Source organism: Eutrigla gurnardus, assembly GCF_963514095.1.
Source record: "Eutrigla gurnardus genome assembly, chromosome: 23".
Lineage (NCBI taxonomy): Eukaryota > Metazoa > Chordata > Actinopteri > Perciformes > Triglidae > Eutrigla > Eutrigla gurnardus.
This window is the reverse complement of record NC_139934.1, coordinates 11,869,662-11,888,679: the sequence shown is the minus strand read 5'-3', so window position 1 is coordinate 11,888,679 and position 19,018 is coordinate 11,869,662. Positions and strand designations below refer to the sequence as shown.

At 42.5% G+C, this 19,018-nt stretch overlaps 1 protein-coding gene across 7 annotated transcripts in view; it reads left to right on the top strand.

Annotated features, from left to right (window-relative positions):
- Positions 1-1,098: 1,098 nt before the first annotated feature.
- The window catches only part of ablim2 (actin binding LIM protein family, member 2), a 58,539-nt gene continuing 40,619 nt past the window's right edge, over positions 1,099-19,018 (top strand). For 3 of the 7 annotated variants that reach the window (XM_084002301.1, XM_084002303.1, XM_084002299.1), the window contains exon 1: positions 13,224-13,447. In XM_084002301.1, coding sequence (XP_083858427.1) covers positions 13,432-13,447 — 16 coding nt within the window. In that variant the 5' untranslated portion in view covers positions 13,224-13,431. Of the gene's footprint in view, positions 1,362-13,220; positions 13,448-19,018 lie in introns of those variants that run through there. The other 4 variants (XM_084002300.1, XM_084002305.1, XM_084002304.1 and 1 more) reach the window with 4 other exon arrangements.

Here is a 19,018-nt window from a genome sequence, read left to right as displayed (position 1 = left end):
TTTTCTTTCTTAAATACTACAAGTCCCATGTTTCCCGCGCCGCCAGCGCAGTGGCGCTGTCAGCCCGAGGATGCTCCGTCTGCTGGATGCTGAAGCAAAGCAGAGACAAGCTGCTCGCACACAAGACAGGAAGCGCTGCGTGTGTTTATTCAAAGTAAAAGCACCAACGGAGCGATAACGCTGGGAAATGGAACAACGAGCACATGAGCATGTTAGATGTAGCCTACAGTACAAAAGTACATTGAAACATGGGACAACTTGCCTCATTGAAGGTATCTCTCTATAATTTTTGGATTCCAAAATAATTAATTGATGTACCGGTATTTGTTTGTAGGCCTAATTTACTTGCCAAAATGTTAATATATTTTAGAGTAATTGGCGATATGTTGTATTTTGTTTAATTTTATATTCTCATATCGAGACCAACACCAGGCTTAACTTGGTTTATAACAATTGGACGGAGGCAACGTGACGTCACCCATTGGTTAGTGGACTACGGTTTGTTTAGCCTCGACTTCGGTATTTCGGCCGTCGCCATCTTGGAATTGTTGCAACCAGCGAACGGACGGAGCGACGGAGGAGCGGAGGGTGAATATGACGAACACAAGCGGCGGAGCGGCACCCTAAGGTAACCTTATAGCATCCGGGTCCATCTGGCTGTTGGTGTGAAGCTGTTAACAAAGTTAGCTTCAACATTCAAGGTCAACTTCACAGCTAAGTGTTAAAGTCATCTTAGCTAGCTAACTGCATTGGTAGCATGGTAGCGACACCGTGGTAGCCACCTGTCAATCACAATGTAGCCACGCCCTAAATTATGTCTGCTTTGTGCTTTATATTCATTTACAAAATGGACATGCTGTATTAAAGACGATTTTAAACTTACTGAGAGTAATAAACAAAGTGATAAGTGGGTTCATTTTCTAACTGACTTCCATGCAATAACCTTTTCCGTTATAGATGTAACCGTCTGGAGGACCTTTATTGTGATGTGTCAGACCGGAAGTCCCATTGGCTCGTCTATGTAGCTTGACTGCGGTCGCGTTTCTACACCGTGCGCCCACACCCAACCTGCACTGTCTGCCGTACAGCGAGGCAGCGCAGCCCGCAGTGTGTGCAGGACATTGTCTTTTTTGTCAGTGCGGCTGCTCGGGAAGGTCTCTGCGGCATCAGCGGCCAGAGTCAGACGGGCTCCCCGTGTAAACATCAACTCCCCCCTCCATTCATTCTGCTGGCTGGCGTCGAAGGCGTGAGCTCTGCGGCTGCTGGCATCATCCATGTAGGCTGCTGTCACCCTGGATAGTGGCTTATTTACTGTGCATCCTCTGACTGGAGAAGACTGGTGACTGGCACCATGAGCACTGGTAAGAACATTTCTATTGTACATCACTAGTGCCGAAGGAACAGTAACAATAACATCATTTTATTATTCATGTGGGCTGTTTTGAATGCTGAGTGTGTGTCCTGATTTACATAATTCTTCATCTATTTTGGCAGCAAAAATAATATACCTCTGTGTATCTATTTAACTACTGTTTCTGCTGATGAAGGGGTGCACCCACATATGTGATGCCACAGTTAGCGTTGAGGTTGTGGAGAGAATGAATGTCATGTGGGCTAATCAGAGAGGATGTAGGGACGCCCACAGTCGCTTTTGGTGACTCCTGGAGGGCTGCCGCTGCTGTCACACCTGACTTCTCCCCTGAAGGGGATTCAACAAATGTAACAGGAGGCTGGCCTTCGTTTTGAAGCCTGTGCCCTGTCAAGTCCTGCAGCAACAGCGCTGCAGGTTTGTGAACTGCAAATGACATGGTTAACACTTGAACCAACATAGAACATGAGTTCCGCAACTTCTTGATAACGATTGTCTCTTTTTCCGGCTCATTGTGTGGTCGCAATGACGTATGAGACCCCCAGGGACCCTCAGGGAACACCACATCGGGGACTAGTGAGTCACAGTTTGCAGTCAGCCATTTCTCAAGTAAAGCAGATTGGTCAGCGCTCCTTGGCGTCTGACACTAATATAGCACCTACCCACTGCATTATGGGTACAGCAACAGACGTAGTATAAAGCTGTTAGTGTCCCGTATGAAACTAAAAGCAAACATTAACAATTTGTCGTTAGCCAGTGAAGATAACAGCAGCCACATATTTTCCCTAAACCTAATTCAGTGGTTCTGTGGCCTAACCCTAACTTCCTGTGGAGACGGAAGTTTATTTTGAAAAGACACCATGCATGTAACGAGCCTGTATTAACCCGTCCTCGTCATTATCAGACAGTCAGAGCAACTGACGTAGTTAAAATAGTAAGAAAGCGCAAGTTTTGGTGGACAGGTCAAACAAACACAGCACTTTCACCCAGGAGACCGCTGTTGGTGTCCCGTGTGAAACCAAGTCTCCTTACCTTTACTACCCCGTAACTTTAGGACTTTACTCTCAGCAGTTACGTAACAAACATAATAATTTTAAGCCAAACCATGATCTTTTTGTTAACCAGTTTCTCACAAAATGCAATCTTATTGGTTTTGTGTGCGAGGACACAAATTGTCAATTAGGATCCTTTTACGTGGTGGACACACAAATGAAATGCATCCACGTCACCATGTGGTGGGAGGGTGAGGCAGTGGATGGGTCCAACAGTGCTGACCTTATCTCTTCTCCCAACCTTTTCACTTGAATTCCTAATATCTGTTTATTCCATGTTTCCAAGTGAATATCGGACCGATGGAATTTGTTAGCCCTGATAGGAAAGGTCTGTATATATTGCTGTCCTTCCAGAATACCAATGTGGGGCTTTTAGTTTAGATGATGTCCTCCAAGCATTAGGGATGCATCAATCCAACTTTTTTTAGTCCTGATAGCAATACGACACCTGAGCTGATGCAGAGTGCCGATCAGTAGCAGTGTTTTAATTCATTCATTCTATATCTCACTGTGTTGAAGTAACTCATTCGTAACTGAATATGTTTTAATATTTAATAAAAAATATTGATTAAAAAATGTACAGTAATTCCAATTTAAGTGTAAACATGTTTTTAATGCAGCAACAAATTGGTCAAACATTAAATAGCAAATGAAATTCCAGTATATAATGTGTATATTTTTTTTTAATTAATTGAAATTGTCACCGATGCCAGATCCAGTTATAGTCAGTATCCGCGCCATGTCTGATATTGTTTCATCCCTACCTAAAACACAAATTGCACCAGAGATGAAGCGACCAGAGAAGAAGAGAAGCCTCTCTCATGGAGAAGTGCGATCTGTATTTACAGGCGTCTCAGTGCGGTGGTTCAGCGCAGCCCTTTGTTTGACTTTGTTTACCTCCTCCAACCAAAGGAGTGGTTTAAAGAAAGCTCTCGGAACAGGCTTGGAATGAACACACCCTGAGAGGAATCAATCTGCAGGACGGTCTGCATTCTTTCAATTCCACAGATTTTTTATTACACCTCAGTTTATCACGAGCTGAGCTGGTGTCAGGTTCCCAGGTAGCTGAGACACATTGAGCCCCTTCGCTAAAGGGAATCATTATCAGTGATTGATATGGATGGCTGATCCTGGAGTAGCCTGTTAATTCCAGCTCAGACTTCTACCACAAGTCTGATCAATACTGTTTCTCAAGCTGAACTTAATCTGAGCTACCGTTTGGCATGCGTCAAAACCTGCCCCCTTTAATTTATAGCTAAATTTACTATAATTTACTTTTTTCATTTCTTTAAATGACATTTAAAGATAACAGAACCACATCAGACCTGCATGCATGCACCATTATATTTTGGCAGTTGTCATACTGTTGTAATTACAGTAAATCATGCATGATGTCACAAGTCCTTTGAAGCAGCAGCGTGCAGGAGTTTGCATGGAAAGACATGTGGCCCCAGGGTGTGGGTGTATTTCAATTGGAAGTATCTTTCGTCAGTCGGGACGACATTGCGCTGCTAAAGGTTAGGTTTAAGAAAACCATCATGGTCGGGCTTAAAATAACAGTTAGGTTTAGGCAACCAAACCGCTTAGTTAAGTTCAGGAAAACCATCACAACAACATTTTGGGACACGTGGTGTCGAAAACCGGTCTCATGGTTGGAAGTCGTTTGTTAAAATGTTATTCCATTGTATTTTCATTTTGACACGTTGGGCTTCTTGCTCCTCGAGTCGAGCCCTCTCTGCTGAATGAAATACCTCGACACAACTGACGGTCAGACCCAGACTGCAGCCCGGTGGACACCACAGCTCTTCTTACTGGGATAATTACTGGCTGACCTCACTGGTGCTAAACCCCTGCACTGATGCTACACACACACACACACACACGGTAGTAATTAAGCCTGCAATGTAGTGTGGGCTTGTGACATTTCACTGCAGCCTGCTGTTTTACATGCTGGGCCTTTGATGGAGGCTGGAATGGCTTGTTTCTACATGACTCCACAGACTGAACAGTTTGGTCACATCACAGTTATCGAAAGAATTTGTGATATTTGGATTAAACTAACATGAACAATATGCTTTTTTTCTACGTCCCGTAGCCAGAGGATCAATATCAACTTGTTGTTTGTGGAGGTTAAAGTGATTTTTGTGTTTAGCCTCGCTGAGCTCTTCTACCTTCCGTATGGCTACGTATTTCCTGAGTGAAACAGGAAGCGGCAGACGGGACATAACGTTGGGAGGAATTTGATGTGATGGTTGAAAACATTAGCTCATGACCTTCTCTCACGCCGCTAAAAGTTGCAGATTGATCGATGGATGGATGTCACGATAAGCCGGCCCGGTAAACACACTTCATAATTAGTTTTCCGGGAAGAAATATTGGATTTTGGAGTAAAAATATGAAGAAATTGATTTTCTTGTAATTGTTTTTGGCACATATTTTGAAGTAGGTGAACAGTGTGAACGGGGATGTAATCTCAAAGGGTTAAAACTGCTAGCCTAGCTCACGTTGCAACGTTGCTACACGTATTACAAGTGAATTACAGTATAAAAACAAAAAAGTAAAAACATTCAGTGTCTCCAGGAATCTGTCACATCCATTGAGTCATACGTAATTCATTCCTCCCTGCGTACCTCTGAGCTCCAGCATGCAGTATTAATTGAGTGTTCTGTGTCCAACATGCTGAGTGTGTGACATTTAGGTGTGACAGCATCCATCAAGGTCAGCCTCCCATATTACAGCGAGCTCCAGAGAGAGTTGTATCACAGGCAGCGTGTTCATTAAATAGCTGCAGCTGTGTGTTAAAGGAGACGGCATTACACGGGAACTGTCTTTATAGGGTGAGATGTGTAGCAGCTGGGTTAGCCGTGCACCAACAGGAAGCTTGACTTGTTTAATCAGGCTAACACGTCAATTTACTTAAATTCATCATCGGATCTTAATTATTTGGAGATTAATTTGCTGAAAATGTCTACTGTCTAATTGGAAATATGATATATATGTAATGTTATGGTGAATCCCTTTCAAAAGTCCTTTTGCTAGGAACCCTTTTAGGCCCCTTGGTGGTTTGTTGAGGGCGACTTTATAGGGGACCTATTAGGCTTTCTGCCTTTTCCTTTCCCCTCTAGTGTGTTATATGATTTTTTGTTCATGTAAAGGGTTGCCAGAGTGTCAAAACCTGAAGTTCATGTTCCAATATTGTGTAATATTTAAATTGGTGCCGTGCTGTACCGATCAAACTTGTTTTGCAATGTAACAAACCGCAGACCGACAATATTGAAGCTTGCTATTTCCAGAAGCATTTGTTCAAAATAAAACACACAATACCTTCTTCCTGTTCCAGCTAGGTGCTTTTCATGCCAAGTCAGGTTTCTGGCTCTCAGACGAGATTTGCATCTACTTCCTGTTTCGTCAGAAGGGCTTAAAAAAATAAAAGACTCCAAACATTAAAAAGGCACCAACAAAATAAAAGCTTGCAGGAAGTGGTTATCTTAGGGAAATGGCAACATAAAGGCTTGTAGGAATAAACGGTGTGTATATAATCTGATTAGCGACCTAATACAGTAGTTCAGCAACCGGCTGTGCAAGTAACCACTATGACTCCATGCCTTATGCTAAGAGAAAGATGGAGGAAAACATAACAAAAGCTTAGTCAACAGTGAATGTTTGTCATGATTGTTGAAGCCACAAATAATGTGTTTATAATGTCTCTCTAAGTGGCAACATATGCATGGCGTGATCCCTATAATAACATGTGGACTGGAGCTATTTGTAGTGACAGTTTAGAGGAAACATAACAGGGCATGTTGTCCTTTGTGTTTTTCAAATGCATCATGGGAATGTGAAACTAACTCTGCAGTTAGCACCGGGGGTCAGATTACTGCTATGTAGCGAGAAGGACAGAGACACAAAGATCAATGAGCTCCAGTGAATTATTCAACACTTCACTTTCTCCTCTGTCACCATTCAGGACAGGAAACAACTTATTTGCCTCTTCTATTCTTCTTTATACTGTGTCCAACTCTTCTACATCCTTTCTTGCTTGCTGCATTCAACCTCTTCTCTTTTTCCTTCCACTTTTTCTCCTCTTCTCTCATCAGATCTTCTATTTCCTTTCCTCTCTTATATAATAAACTTTATTTGTATAGCACCTTTAAAAACAAAAGTTTTCAATAATAAAAGCACATACATATCTATACAAATATGCCTTTAAGATAGTGAAGTGAAATAAAATATAGGGCACCTTTAAAGGACAGTAAAAACAAATGAATCACTAAAAATGAATAGATGATAAAGAAAGTAAAAAGACCATAAAACGATGACATCACATAAAAGCAAGTCGATAAAAATGTCATTGATCCAGCAAGCCTCATCTCCTCGGGCAGGACGTCCCAAAGCTGAGGGGCCCTGATAAAGAAGGGCCCCGCCCAAGGCTCTTATTGGGTCAGCATTCCTGTAATGTGATGTAAAAGTTATCAGTAAAATCTTAATATAAATTGTAAAATGAACAGGGAGCCAGTGGTCTTATTTCCTTTCCTTCCTTCTCCTCTCCTACTTTGATCACAACTCTCTCCTCTCCTCCTCTCGCCTCTCTCCTTGTTTCTCCTCTTGTCTCCTCCTTCTGATTTCCTTTCCTTCTTGAATCCTTTCCTTTCATTTCCTGCCATGATTTATTAAAATGTGGGTGATACTAGTATTTCTTTTTGCTGTTAATACTCTGCTTAAGACTGGAGATAAACTGTGGTGAAGACATACGTTTGCTTCATGTTTCGCCTCCCTGGTGATCACTAATCCTCTTCCTCAGCTTTAAAGTAGACTAGTACTTGTCAGTCTGAAGCTCCACTATCGGCGTGTTTCTACACTCATTCAGACCAGATAAGGATAAAGAGATGTTAGTTTGGGATTAGAACTGGAGCAGTAATAGGAATGGGTTTTGTTATGTGTGACTGTGTTTCTACCCTTGTAGCGATTTTTCCCCACCATTATGCTAAATACATTGCACGCTTAATTATATGCTGTTAAACTGCAGGGTGTTCCCCCTGTTTATATGCATATGTAATCACACATACACCATGCAGCCTCATGTTTAAAAAAAGAGATACGATGCACCAAGTTCATTTCGTTCAACCAACAACCAGGAACATAGACATAGATTTAATTTAACTACACGGCATGTACTTGATTATTTTGTGGACAGGTGAGCAGATTGGTCTTTAGCACATGTATTAATACCAGTGCACTGATATTTTGTCGAGGGGTAGAATGTGTGTTTTGATGTAAATTATTCATCGTCATGGAGGATTATGTAAATGAAGACATAATGTGTCCAATCCCATACAGATTAAGATGAGTGTTTATAAACTACAGCTAAAATTAAAGCGTGCCAAGTGTGGCCCTTAAGATATTTGTCAGTACATTTTATGAAAAAGAATGTATTAGATACTTTTAAAGTTTTTTCACAGGTTGAGCAAGAATTAGGCAAGTTTAATAATTTAATAATTACAAAGCTGAATTTACTGATCCAGCAATCTCCATGTTCTGTCTATTATTGGTCTATTATCTGTCTATTATCCATCTATTAACTGTAAAGTATATGTCTATAATTTGTCTATTATTTGCCACTTGATTATCATTTCAGGTACCATTTTTTTAATTTGAGAATTTGTAGAATCAAGCTGTACAACCACCATTCAGTTTCAGTTACTTATAGATAACGGACATTTTTTTTAATATACACTTGAATCTCGAGCCAATGAAATACATTTAAATTTGAATTAGTGAGAAGAGAGGAGAAAGAGATAAAGAAGGTTGATGTGTTTGAAAAGGAGAGAGAGAGTTCAGGAAGATTTCAGACTCATTCCAGGTCAAATAGTTGCTGTAACAAGCTGGCTTCAGTCTGGAGACTCCTGTTTTTCTGGCACTCTTCCACCCATCGTGCCTTCGCTGGTTGCCGTTGGTTACAGCCTCCTCTCTCTCTCTCCAATGAGAAGCTGGAGCTGACAGTGTGTGTGTGTGTGTCTTGTTATGGTAGCTATATAATCTGGTGGGTGTTCCCTCATGTTTACATGGATAAAACACACACACACACACACACACACATTCTGTCACCACAAAAACACCAGCTTTCCACCACTGCAGACGTTTTGATTTGTGCATCTACTGCACTTTATATTCAAGGAGGGGTGGATTTGCAGAAGCAGACATAAACAACACTGATATACAGCTGCACCCACTTTCTGCCTCACACACTAATCCATCCACATAGAGGCGAGTGAAGCACTCTGGGTACAGTCAATATGCAACAAAACCACTTGGTTAGGTTGAGTTAAAAACAAGTTAAAATGACTTAAGACAAAAGCAACAAAAAAGTAAAAATAAAAGAGGTCAGCTTATTTGTCGTGGGATGTATCTAGGCAGACAGTGTTTGATATCTTTTGTGAGCTCTCTACAGTCTGGGGTGTTTTCAGGGTTAGACTGTCTACCTATCTACATCTTTGGTTTGGTTTGCTATAAAACGAGATGGAGATGACACATGGAGATGTGGAGTTTGGAGATATTGAGGGTGGATGGCTCTGATTGGGTCAGAGACAAGGCTGCAGCATTGTCATCCCTATATATTGGCAAAACAGTGTATCCTGGGTTTTACAGTAGTGAAAGAAAGATATGAACCTTTATGGGTTAAGTAGTAGTTTTGTTCACTTTAAAAACTTCTTTTGGAGGTCTATAGGTAAGCTACTTTTTACTCAGTGGTTGGTATTCTCACACACACACTCACTCACACACACACACACACACACATTCACACACACACACTCACACACACACACACGCATACCATCCCACCTATAATGTCCTCCTTTGAACTCAGCTTAATGACCTGGACTTGGGATTGGGGTCGATGGTGCATTGCAGAGGCACCCACACACACACACACACACATGCCCACACACACAAACACACTAGCAAAGAGAGAGAGAGAGAGAGAGCGAGAGAGAGAGAGAGAGAGAGAGAGAGAGAGAGACCCACATCAGCAGGCATTTTGATCCCTCTATGGGCTCACTGGGATCCCTTATCCGTTATCCACCCCACCAGTATTCCCAGTGGCGGTATGGTCATCTGAGCCTTTGAAGTGAAGCCTTTTATGATAGTCTCATTCTTTTTAGTGATGTAGGTTTGTCATGAATTATCTGCAGGGAGTAATTGACTGTAGTCCAGAATACTTAAAGAATACTGGGATTGACTGTGGGAACATGAGAATGGAGGGCGATATACTGTAGATAAGGTCAAGGTGAAAAGGTGCCGAGCACCTTCCTATATCTCCGTTTAGTACTTTGTATGTTTGCTGTCAAAGAGCATTCTTGTTCCTGATATCAGGCTCTATGTTCTTCATGGTATGGGCCATCATTCCTAACAGTAAGGAGTCATAGTAATTGTTGTGCTCCAGCAGTGTGCTGACAGACAGGTTGTTTTTAACCGATCAAAGTTCGATGCGCAGATTGTGAGATAATATTACACAAATAAGAAGGTAAAGTGATATCAGACTTCATTATTCATATCATATATTCTGTCACCTTCTGAGTCGTGTCTTCCAGCCTTGCAGATAGTCTGTGGTTCTCTGCCTGACTTAATGTTACTTTTATGTTGCTGTGGGTGATTATAAGACATGGAAGGAAACCTTCTTACCACTTTGAATTATGTATTTGTATTCATGGTATTTTTATTTGCTTTCACACCGCCGAGGTTGCAGCTGAAAGAAGGAGAAGCACTATTTTCCCAAAAGGGGAATGAATAAAGTAGCTTCTGATAAGAATACATCGAAGCACCACATTCATTTAATATAATACACAAATGTAATTATAGTCAGATCTATCTGGCTCTATGGGGCAGTGATTTTATAAGCCTATTAATTTTCTCATTCACACAGTCGGTAATATATTGCCGGATGCCCTTCCTGCATTCAAGCTTAAACTCTGTTGCTTTTGGTCTGAGTTATCTTTTTCACATTTGTCTGATATTGTAGTTTGCTCTGTGTTTTTTTATGGTTTAGTTCAGCCAGATAATTGTTGCCAGATTATTGCAACTAAACCATTGTTATGGTATCTAATGGTATTTATTCAAAAAGCACCAAAAGGTCAGTATACATTCCTGTGAGAAAAAGGCCAAAGTGGCATTTTTATTCTCATATTTGGCCTTTTCATCCTGGTAAATGTCTTCATGCAGCCATAAATCGGGTTGAGACTTTATTTCTTTGCCTCGGCTGGAAGCGGCAGCGCTCTGTTTTGGTCTCACTTTTGGATTTGTTGTAGAAGCCACATGGCACCTCTGGTGTTGGATGATTTGCAATGCAGATCCTGTGTCTTTTTTCTTTCGTGCACGCACACAAACACACACGAGCGATGCCTGCTGCTGAGTCACATGGCAAAGTCCACCACGCACACTGAAGGTTCCTACATTTACTGAACACTGCCTTCGGTTCATGTTCCATCAGACTGGGAGGGAAAGAGGAGAGGATGTGTGAGAATGGAGGGGACGGTGTCAGAGATGAAATGAGGCCAGACTCGCTGCTCAGTCCCTCTGGCATGTCTCTCTGCTCATCAACAATAACCTCATTCTTTATACACTTCCCTGGTACATCCTGTCTTATTTTTGGGTGGTTTTTAATAACCTCCTTTATGGACTCCTGCTGATCTGGCCTGGCAGAGTAAACCGTTCACTAGCATGTCATGCCTTTAAAAGCAGGTCATGCTGCGCCTGTCTTCTATCTACCGGGGTTCAAGTGACATCCTTTGTTTCAAGGCCAAACCTGAAATCTCCCAAAGCTGATGTATTGTGTCCTGGAGGGCAGAGGCAGAGACTTGAAGCACATTTTCACCTTGTGTTACTCCTGACTAACACTCCTGACTGTGTCTGATGGAATGGAGTTTGGATTGATGGGTGCTGGGTTATGCTAACATTGTAGCTGCTTAAAATAGTGTCATCCAGACTCTGGATCACACGTTTCTACACGTACTTTCATCTGGTCTCTGTACTCAGATGAGGTTTTATTGGAGAGCTCTAGACGTCAGTGACGACAGGAGGGGAATCTCACACGACACAGCGTCACGTGGCTACGATAACTAAGTAATATGTAGGCTGATGCACCATAGGAGACGTCACTTCTTTCACCATGATGGCAGCGCGTTTCCCCCCTCGGGTCATCTGGTTCAGTTCTGCTCTGAAAAGCTTGGCGCGCCGCCTAATGAGTCTGCCCGCTTACTTCACCACTGTGGAAGTGCTCATTGTTTTAGTGGGGCCCAGAAGATGGAGAAGGTCCAACATCATTCACATTACCTATGGTGACCCCGCAGCAGCTGAATGAAGAATGACCTCATTGTTTCTCTACATGGTTCAGCCACAACACGCAACCATTTTTGCTGCCGGGTACTAGAAATCGTCTGAGTGGTGAATTCCTCATGAAAACTGTTGATGTGTAAAGATCTTATTATGTTGCCTCGTTATACAATATCCCCGCACAGTATCACACTCATAACTCAGTCAGCTGAGGTCTGAGTGTGACGCTAGCTGGATTACAGATGGCGAAGAATCCTTTAGACTCTCTACAGGCCTGAATATTGATTAGATATCAGCTCAGATCAATGGGGAGAGTTAAAGCCAGTCTCCGAATACCAAAGAATGCACAGCTGCTCAATATGAAGTCACCTTGAACATAAATCAGATATGTAGATACAGTAGCAGTGCATACAGTGTTTCTGTACTCGAGATACACTCTCAAATCAAATAAGTCACAAAGCCAGACTGTGGCAGTACATCCATTATCCTCTATAAAATCATTTATCCAGGAGAAATAACATGTACTCCCTTTTGCCATTTTTAAACCTGCATTAATTCATTCTTTCGGCCACTGCTGGCTGACTAATTAAAAACTATAAACCTGACCTATTATAACATAAGTCGCTAGCTTTGTCCGTCTGCAGTTTGATGCTCACAAGGCTTAGTGAGGTTTTCTGACTGTTTTTTGCTGTTGCTAATGGAAAGGTTGTCTGTGAGTGTGGAGATTATGCAGCATGGTTTTCTAAAAATAACATTCCCACACAAAAAAAATGAATTACATTTTGAGGGAATGTCTGTGGAAGTCCATTAAGGGAGGAGGTCTGGGTGGTTGACGGGTTAAAAAACAGGGCTTCCAACAGGAAAGTTGACCTCTCTTCAGTAACAACAGTGGAAACAGGGGGCTGTATTGTGGGTTTACTTCTAGTCAGACACATTTTAAAGGAGGAAAACGTATGAGGCTACATCCAAAATCTCTTGCATGACCTGTAGTCAGGATAGTTATCATAAGTAAGGTTTGAAAAAACTTTAATCTGAAAGAAATATTGATTAGTGTAGCTTTTCTCAGAGCCACACATTACTTGTATTTGATCCATAGAGTTGATATAGAACACAATGATTAGTGCAGCTTTAATCTGTGGAATGCTTTGGAGGCGATGCTAAAAATAAAGATGTCCCCTGATGATGAACAAATATCCCCAAAGGGACGGGAACACTAAATACCGTGTCAACACCAACACATTTTGAGCACACTGAACCCTAGTTTAGTCATCAATGAGACGTCAAAGTGGAATTTGGTTTGGACTGGGGAGACTGGGGAGACTGGGACACGCCCAGTGACAGACAACCAGGAGGAGGTGTCATTCTCTTTGAGCTGCACATGCTTCTATTTATATCGGGATAGCTGTGATAACTCAGAGAGGTGGGAGAGAGATAGGGGAGAGAGAGAGAGAGAGAGAGAGAGAGAGACATTGGGAGTCATATGACCCACAGCTCATTCCAGAGATAGTGGCGGACAGAGCGCTCACTCCGTCCTCACTCTGATCTATTATTACACCAGAGCGTGTTGAGGATGTGTTGCGACACCATCAGAGGACTCTGAACAGATTTTTGGGATATTGTTTATAATAACTATCAGTGAAGGACATAAGAAAATATCGTGTTTGGGAAAGCTGCTGAGTGACAATGCCAGAGGAGAAAGGTAACGATGACCTTTAATAACCATTGAGAAGCTGTTTGTGGTGTGTTCACCTGCCTGTGAGAGAAGACAGGTTGTAGCTGAGGATTTGCTCGTATACTTGCCTATCTCATGTACAAGGTTGCTGTTAGTGCAATAAATGATAAGAAACATAGAAATCTTTCCAAAGGTCATGACCGTGTCTATGTGAGTGCTTTACCTTCAGCTAAAAAGGCCTCCTATTATGTAAGCCCCGCTCAGAAGCTCGGAGCACTTTCTGTCTGAATTCAGCGTGAATGACAACAACAAGTCCGTGGCAGCGGGCTGAATGCTCGCGCTGCACGTTGATACGCTGCCTGCCCGACTGCAACATCCCTGGCAACAAAAGTGTTGTCTTGGTCCCCTGCCTGCATCTCTAGCACCGGGAGCTTGGCCATTTGGGCTGCTTACAAAGAGGTGGAGAGGGCCAGTTGCTAAGAAGAAATCTCTATGATAGTAAAGCGGTTCACGGTGTGTCTGTGGTGTTGCAAAATACAATTGAAGTGATCCTTTAAGGCTTTGCTATATTTAAATTGTCTCTGCATCCACTGTAGCCTATTATACACTTAATATAGACTTGATGTTTCCACAAATATAATATATTCCTATGGTGACCTGTGTGCAGTGGGAGTGAAAAATAAGCTTTTAAGTAGAGGATGTACGACACTGGATATGCATTATCTGTATAATATTCTGTATTTATAGTAACAGAACGTATGTGATCGTGAGGACACACAGGTGACACACCCACCCACACACACACACACGCAAAGGCCACGTGCTTCTACACACAAACACACATTCTGTACATTGACATACCAGACAGAAACACGTGCTTTAAGAGAAAGTTGATTGTTTTATATTTAGTCTTGTTTTAATTTAATCAAAATTAATGACCAGGTAGAAAGTATGAGGCACATGCACACACACACACACACACACACACACACACACACACACACACACACGCCACTCTAGTCGCGAGGCTGTGTCAGTCCTAGCCAAGGACAGGGTATCCTGGGCGTGTGATGTAATGGCTGGCTGCTGGTCAGCAGTCACAGCGACGCCCGTCACTATTCTGGTCAGTAAACAAACCATCTGTGTGTCCTTCACTTTGACACCTTTGACGTTCTAAGAAAAACATTATTATTGTGTCTGTTATTGATGATGGTATTGATCATTAATAATGCATTTGAATTACATTCAAGAGCTCCTTATCATTTTTTCAGCTTAGAACCAATGATTATGGGTATTTAGTAGTGTTATAAAGTAATTCAGATCTTGAATTCTACATGTTATGTGATGAATATGCATAGTGACTGCTCTTTACTGGCTGAAACCCAGCTATTGCAGCTTAGTTTTGCCTTTGGGCTGATCTGGAGGCAGATGAAATATCCCCCTCCTCCCGTCTCTGCAGAACCGCTTATGCTATTTCCTAATGCTAATCGCTAGCATGCACATATTCCACACCGGTGCAAGGAGGTAGGCGTGAAGCCGGCGTAATGCTACGCTGGTTATGGTAAATGACGGGCTAAATGCACCTCAGCCAAAACTCTAGGTTAAGTTACTCTTTAACTTACTTTATTTCTCAAGTAGAAAGTGAAACCAGCAGTAATTGAGGTCTGTCCGTGCCCACTTAGAGGCTGTATAATGTCCTTTGTCCTGTGGATGTCGGTACAGCCTCTCTCCCTTAGGTGCTAAACCTGCTTGGCATATGCCTGTGTTTTTGCACCAGCTCTGCTCAAACAGCTGACACAATGCTTTCTACAGACAGGCTCTATTCATGACTCATGCTGTTTCTCTCTGGGTTGAAATGAATGCTTTGCAAACACGCAGCAGCAATCCCTCACTGTCTCTTTACTTCATTCCCCCATAGACAGTGGCCTTCCTCTCAATCAGCTGTTTGGTTAGCAGAGCATCCTTCACACGTACATTTATACACACAGGAGAACACACACATGCGCGCTCAGCCGCTCACTGATTTTTCTGCTGCATCACAGTGTCTGTATTGCAGTCACATGATCCCCGCTGTTATTCAGCACTTTCACCAGACGGGTTAGTGCTGAGAGCATCATGTCGACTGTCTCTTTTTTTCCCTCTTCTTTGATGTTGTGCCGTCTCATTGTCTCTCAATTCATCTCTGTCTAAAAATGACTTCAGTCCCAAGGCTCAGTCTGAGGAACTACTTTTCCCTCTTGTCCTAGTTTCTGTAACTTCCTCTCTGCAGATATTTCTCAATTCAACCAAGACATGTTAAATCTTCAACTGACATTATAATGGAAGAAGAAAGTACTGTAAATGAACATTTCTCCCCTTCAGTGCAGACTTGGAGGGGCAGGGTGATTTGATTTTTTGATAAATAAAGGAAGTACAGGAGACAGGGTTGCATATTGATGGACCAGCCCTACCTAAAAGCTCACTTAGTGCTGTAGCATTAAGGTTTCCTCACTCAAACATGAGAAACAGCCTCAGACCAGAAGCACTATGCAACTATATATGATGCAGTGCAGGTTTTGACATAGCAGAGATGCTGATCCAGTGAAATCAACAGAGAAACAATATGGTATTTCTGCTGATTGGACCTCAACGTGGAAGTGTTCCAGCAGAGCCAGCTGCTGCAGCAGAACGTGGGATCGTATCTGTAGGCCGTGTTTGTCATCCGCGTGGAAGAAATATTCGCTGACTCATCCGTCACAGGAATGGAAGGAATCATATGTTTTCACACAAAGACCAGATTCATTAGAAAGCACAGCGGTCGCCATGTCTTGCTTCACTTTGGGCCAAAACCGAAAAAACCACGACTGATTAATGTTCTCACTATTATTATGAATTGTGTTACTAGTGTAGCTAGTAGTTTTGTACCACAAGCAGTTTTACTATATCCAGTATCAAAACATACTTACCGTTTATCAGAGAATTGGTTGACTTGGTTAGTTTCCTGTTTATATGGCGTGCCGTTGTCTTTATAAGGGCTGAGCCAACAACGGTGCACTGGTGTCATCTGTCCGAGAGGTCGGAGGTCAACTTTCTGTAGTGCTTGACCTTGGGGTCAAAGGTCATATATGCTGTTGGGGTCAGATTGCAGGTTTGCACAGGTGGATGTCAGGGCATTGGGGAGAGCAAGAAAAATATAGTCCAATAAAAACACTCTTAAAGTAGAAAAACACAATGGAAAATCCCAATATCTATTAATATTGATATTTCATCAACAGGCAACGCCTTAGTGTTACTATAGCAACACAATCAATGAGGGAAGACTATGCTAACATTAGCCCAAAGAATGACCTTAATTATATATATGTATATTTTATATAAATTAGGTCATTTTTTCTCTGCTTCTTTCCAACGTTTGTACAGGACTTGTATTCAGTGAACTTGGCCTATAGGCTCTGGTCATGTCTTTTTCTTGGCGACTAGAAAGCATGAGATAATGGAGTAACTTTTCCGTTGGGACGACGGGCAGGAAAATCTTTCTCATTGAAGTAATGGCTGTCCAAAGGTAAGGCCAGGTGTCAGCAGACTCTTAAAAAATCTTTACATGTTGTTAATCGTATTATCTCGGGGACCAAGACAATTAAAGAGATTAAATAAAAGAAAATGTCCTAATAAAACACCAGCTTTTAATTCATATTTACCATCATTTAGGCAATACAGTATTACGTCATATATTTAGGGCTGACTGGCTTTCCCATAAAAATACGAACATGTATTCTACATGTCGTTGGAGCATGTTCATATGTTTACTCTTGAGAAAGTGAAAATCCCCAAGGTCAACAGCTGGCCAAGCACACTGATCCCCTGCCGCCTCTGCAGATGGTTCACACCAGGAATGCTGCAGAGGACCACGGGATCCCCGTGAGTCGAGGGAGCGCTCTATTTTTAGGAGGTGCCGGAGCATGGCTTCTTGAAAAGGCATTTGACATATAACTGCGTGTGTGTTCCACTTGTGAAGTGGGCGGTGCTTCCTTACTCCATGTGCGTGTATTTTCTGCATGTGGGTGACCTGTATGGGGTCTTCTTCGTGACGCACCAATGAGAGATGCCCCGCGTTCATATGGCGAAGCCACACGCCCGTGTTTGGACAGTGTACGTGTGCTGGTGGTAACCTGCAAACGTCCGTCAGCGGTTCCAGTGGTGTGACTGCGTGCAGCACAGACATGCAGCGTTGCATTGCTCGGATAGCTGCCTGCCTGGCTGCGACCTTTGGGACAACGGAATCAGTAGTGGCTGTCAGCCAGGTAACAGACACCAGGAAGGCTGATTGATGACATGGACAACTGGTCCTGGAGAAGACAGGGCACAGGAAGCAGGGGGGGAGGACTCTATATGCTGCTGCACACGGCAAAGTGACTTTCTTTTCTGTGCCGTAAAAAGGAAAGCCATGTCTTCCTTACATCACCCACATTACACTGAATTATTTCCACTAGTTATTTTCTCTACTCAGTCTTCTGAGAGAGTCTTTTCTTTTTCACCCTCACTGCGTCTTTTCCACACAACTTTGGCGATAGTTAATAGTTAATGCCTCGCAGGCCGCTAGCTAGCTAGCCACTGCTTTAATGTGACATCAAAGTTGTAACACCAAAGTCGCTCATCTGCCAATAGCTATATTCTTTCCTACGGTGGGATAAGAGAGTGTGGATGAAACATTCATTTGTGTGATTTTACTTATTTATTCTGTCTCTTTGTGCGTTGTAACTTTACAAAGTCACAATGGCAACCATTTACATACAAAGGGCTGCTGTTCTGGCTATTATAATACTTTGATATGAATGGGAATGTCCCCTCCATTCCTATTTTATTTCTAAAGCCTTTCACCAATCTAATACTAGTTTCTTTGACAGAAGGACAGACATTCATTGGTGCAAAATTTGCCTGCGATACATTCGTATCCTCACAGATTTCACAATAAATGTGTTCCTCTTTAACGACTACTGTTGGTGACCTGAGGCGAAGGCCAGGTGAATGCTGGGAGATCAATTTGTAAATAGGTGAGTTACCAGCGTGAAGCAGGGACACATGTGGGCACCGTTCAGCTATAAACACAGAGAGGGAACTTGGCCACACAGCAGGGAAATAGCACCATCCTCATCAGAGTAATGGCAAAAAAAATGGCTTGTTGCATTGAGATGCAAATCGTTGACCTGCCAAAAGCCCTTAGAAGGACTGCAATTTAATTAAGGACTCATCATTCATGTTGTCAACCATCTGTATCAAATATAAACCGCAAACTGCTCAGATTATTGAAGCCTTATCACAGGCCGATGTCTTGCTTACTGGCAGCCTCGCTGTCTGGATTCTACATCTGGCCCAAAAGATCATCTCCCGTCTCCGTCTCTAACCCCGCCCTCCTCTTCTATTTGCTGTTTGAAGAGGAAGGGAAGACACTGGATCCCCCCAAACAGGTGCAAGGCTACAGCAATGCACTCTGGGTCAGATCAGACTACCAATCCCTGCCGCCGACCCTCCTCCCAACCCCGTTGGACTGTTGTCTTTTCCAGATGGTTGCAATCAACCCGGCCTTAGACCCTATTTTTTTATGAGGACTCAAGACTTTCC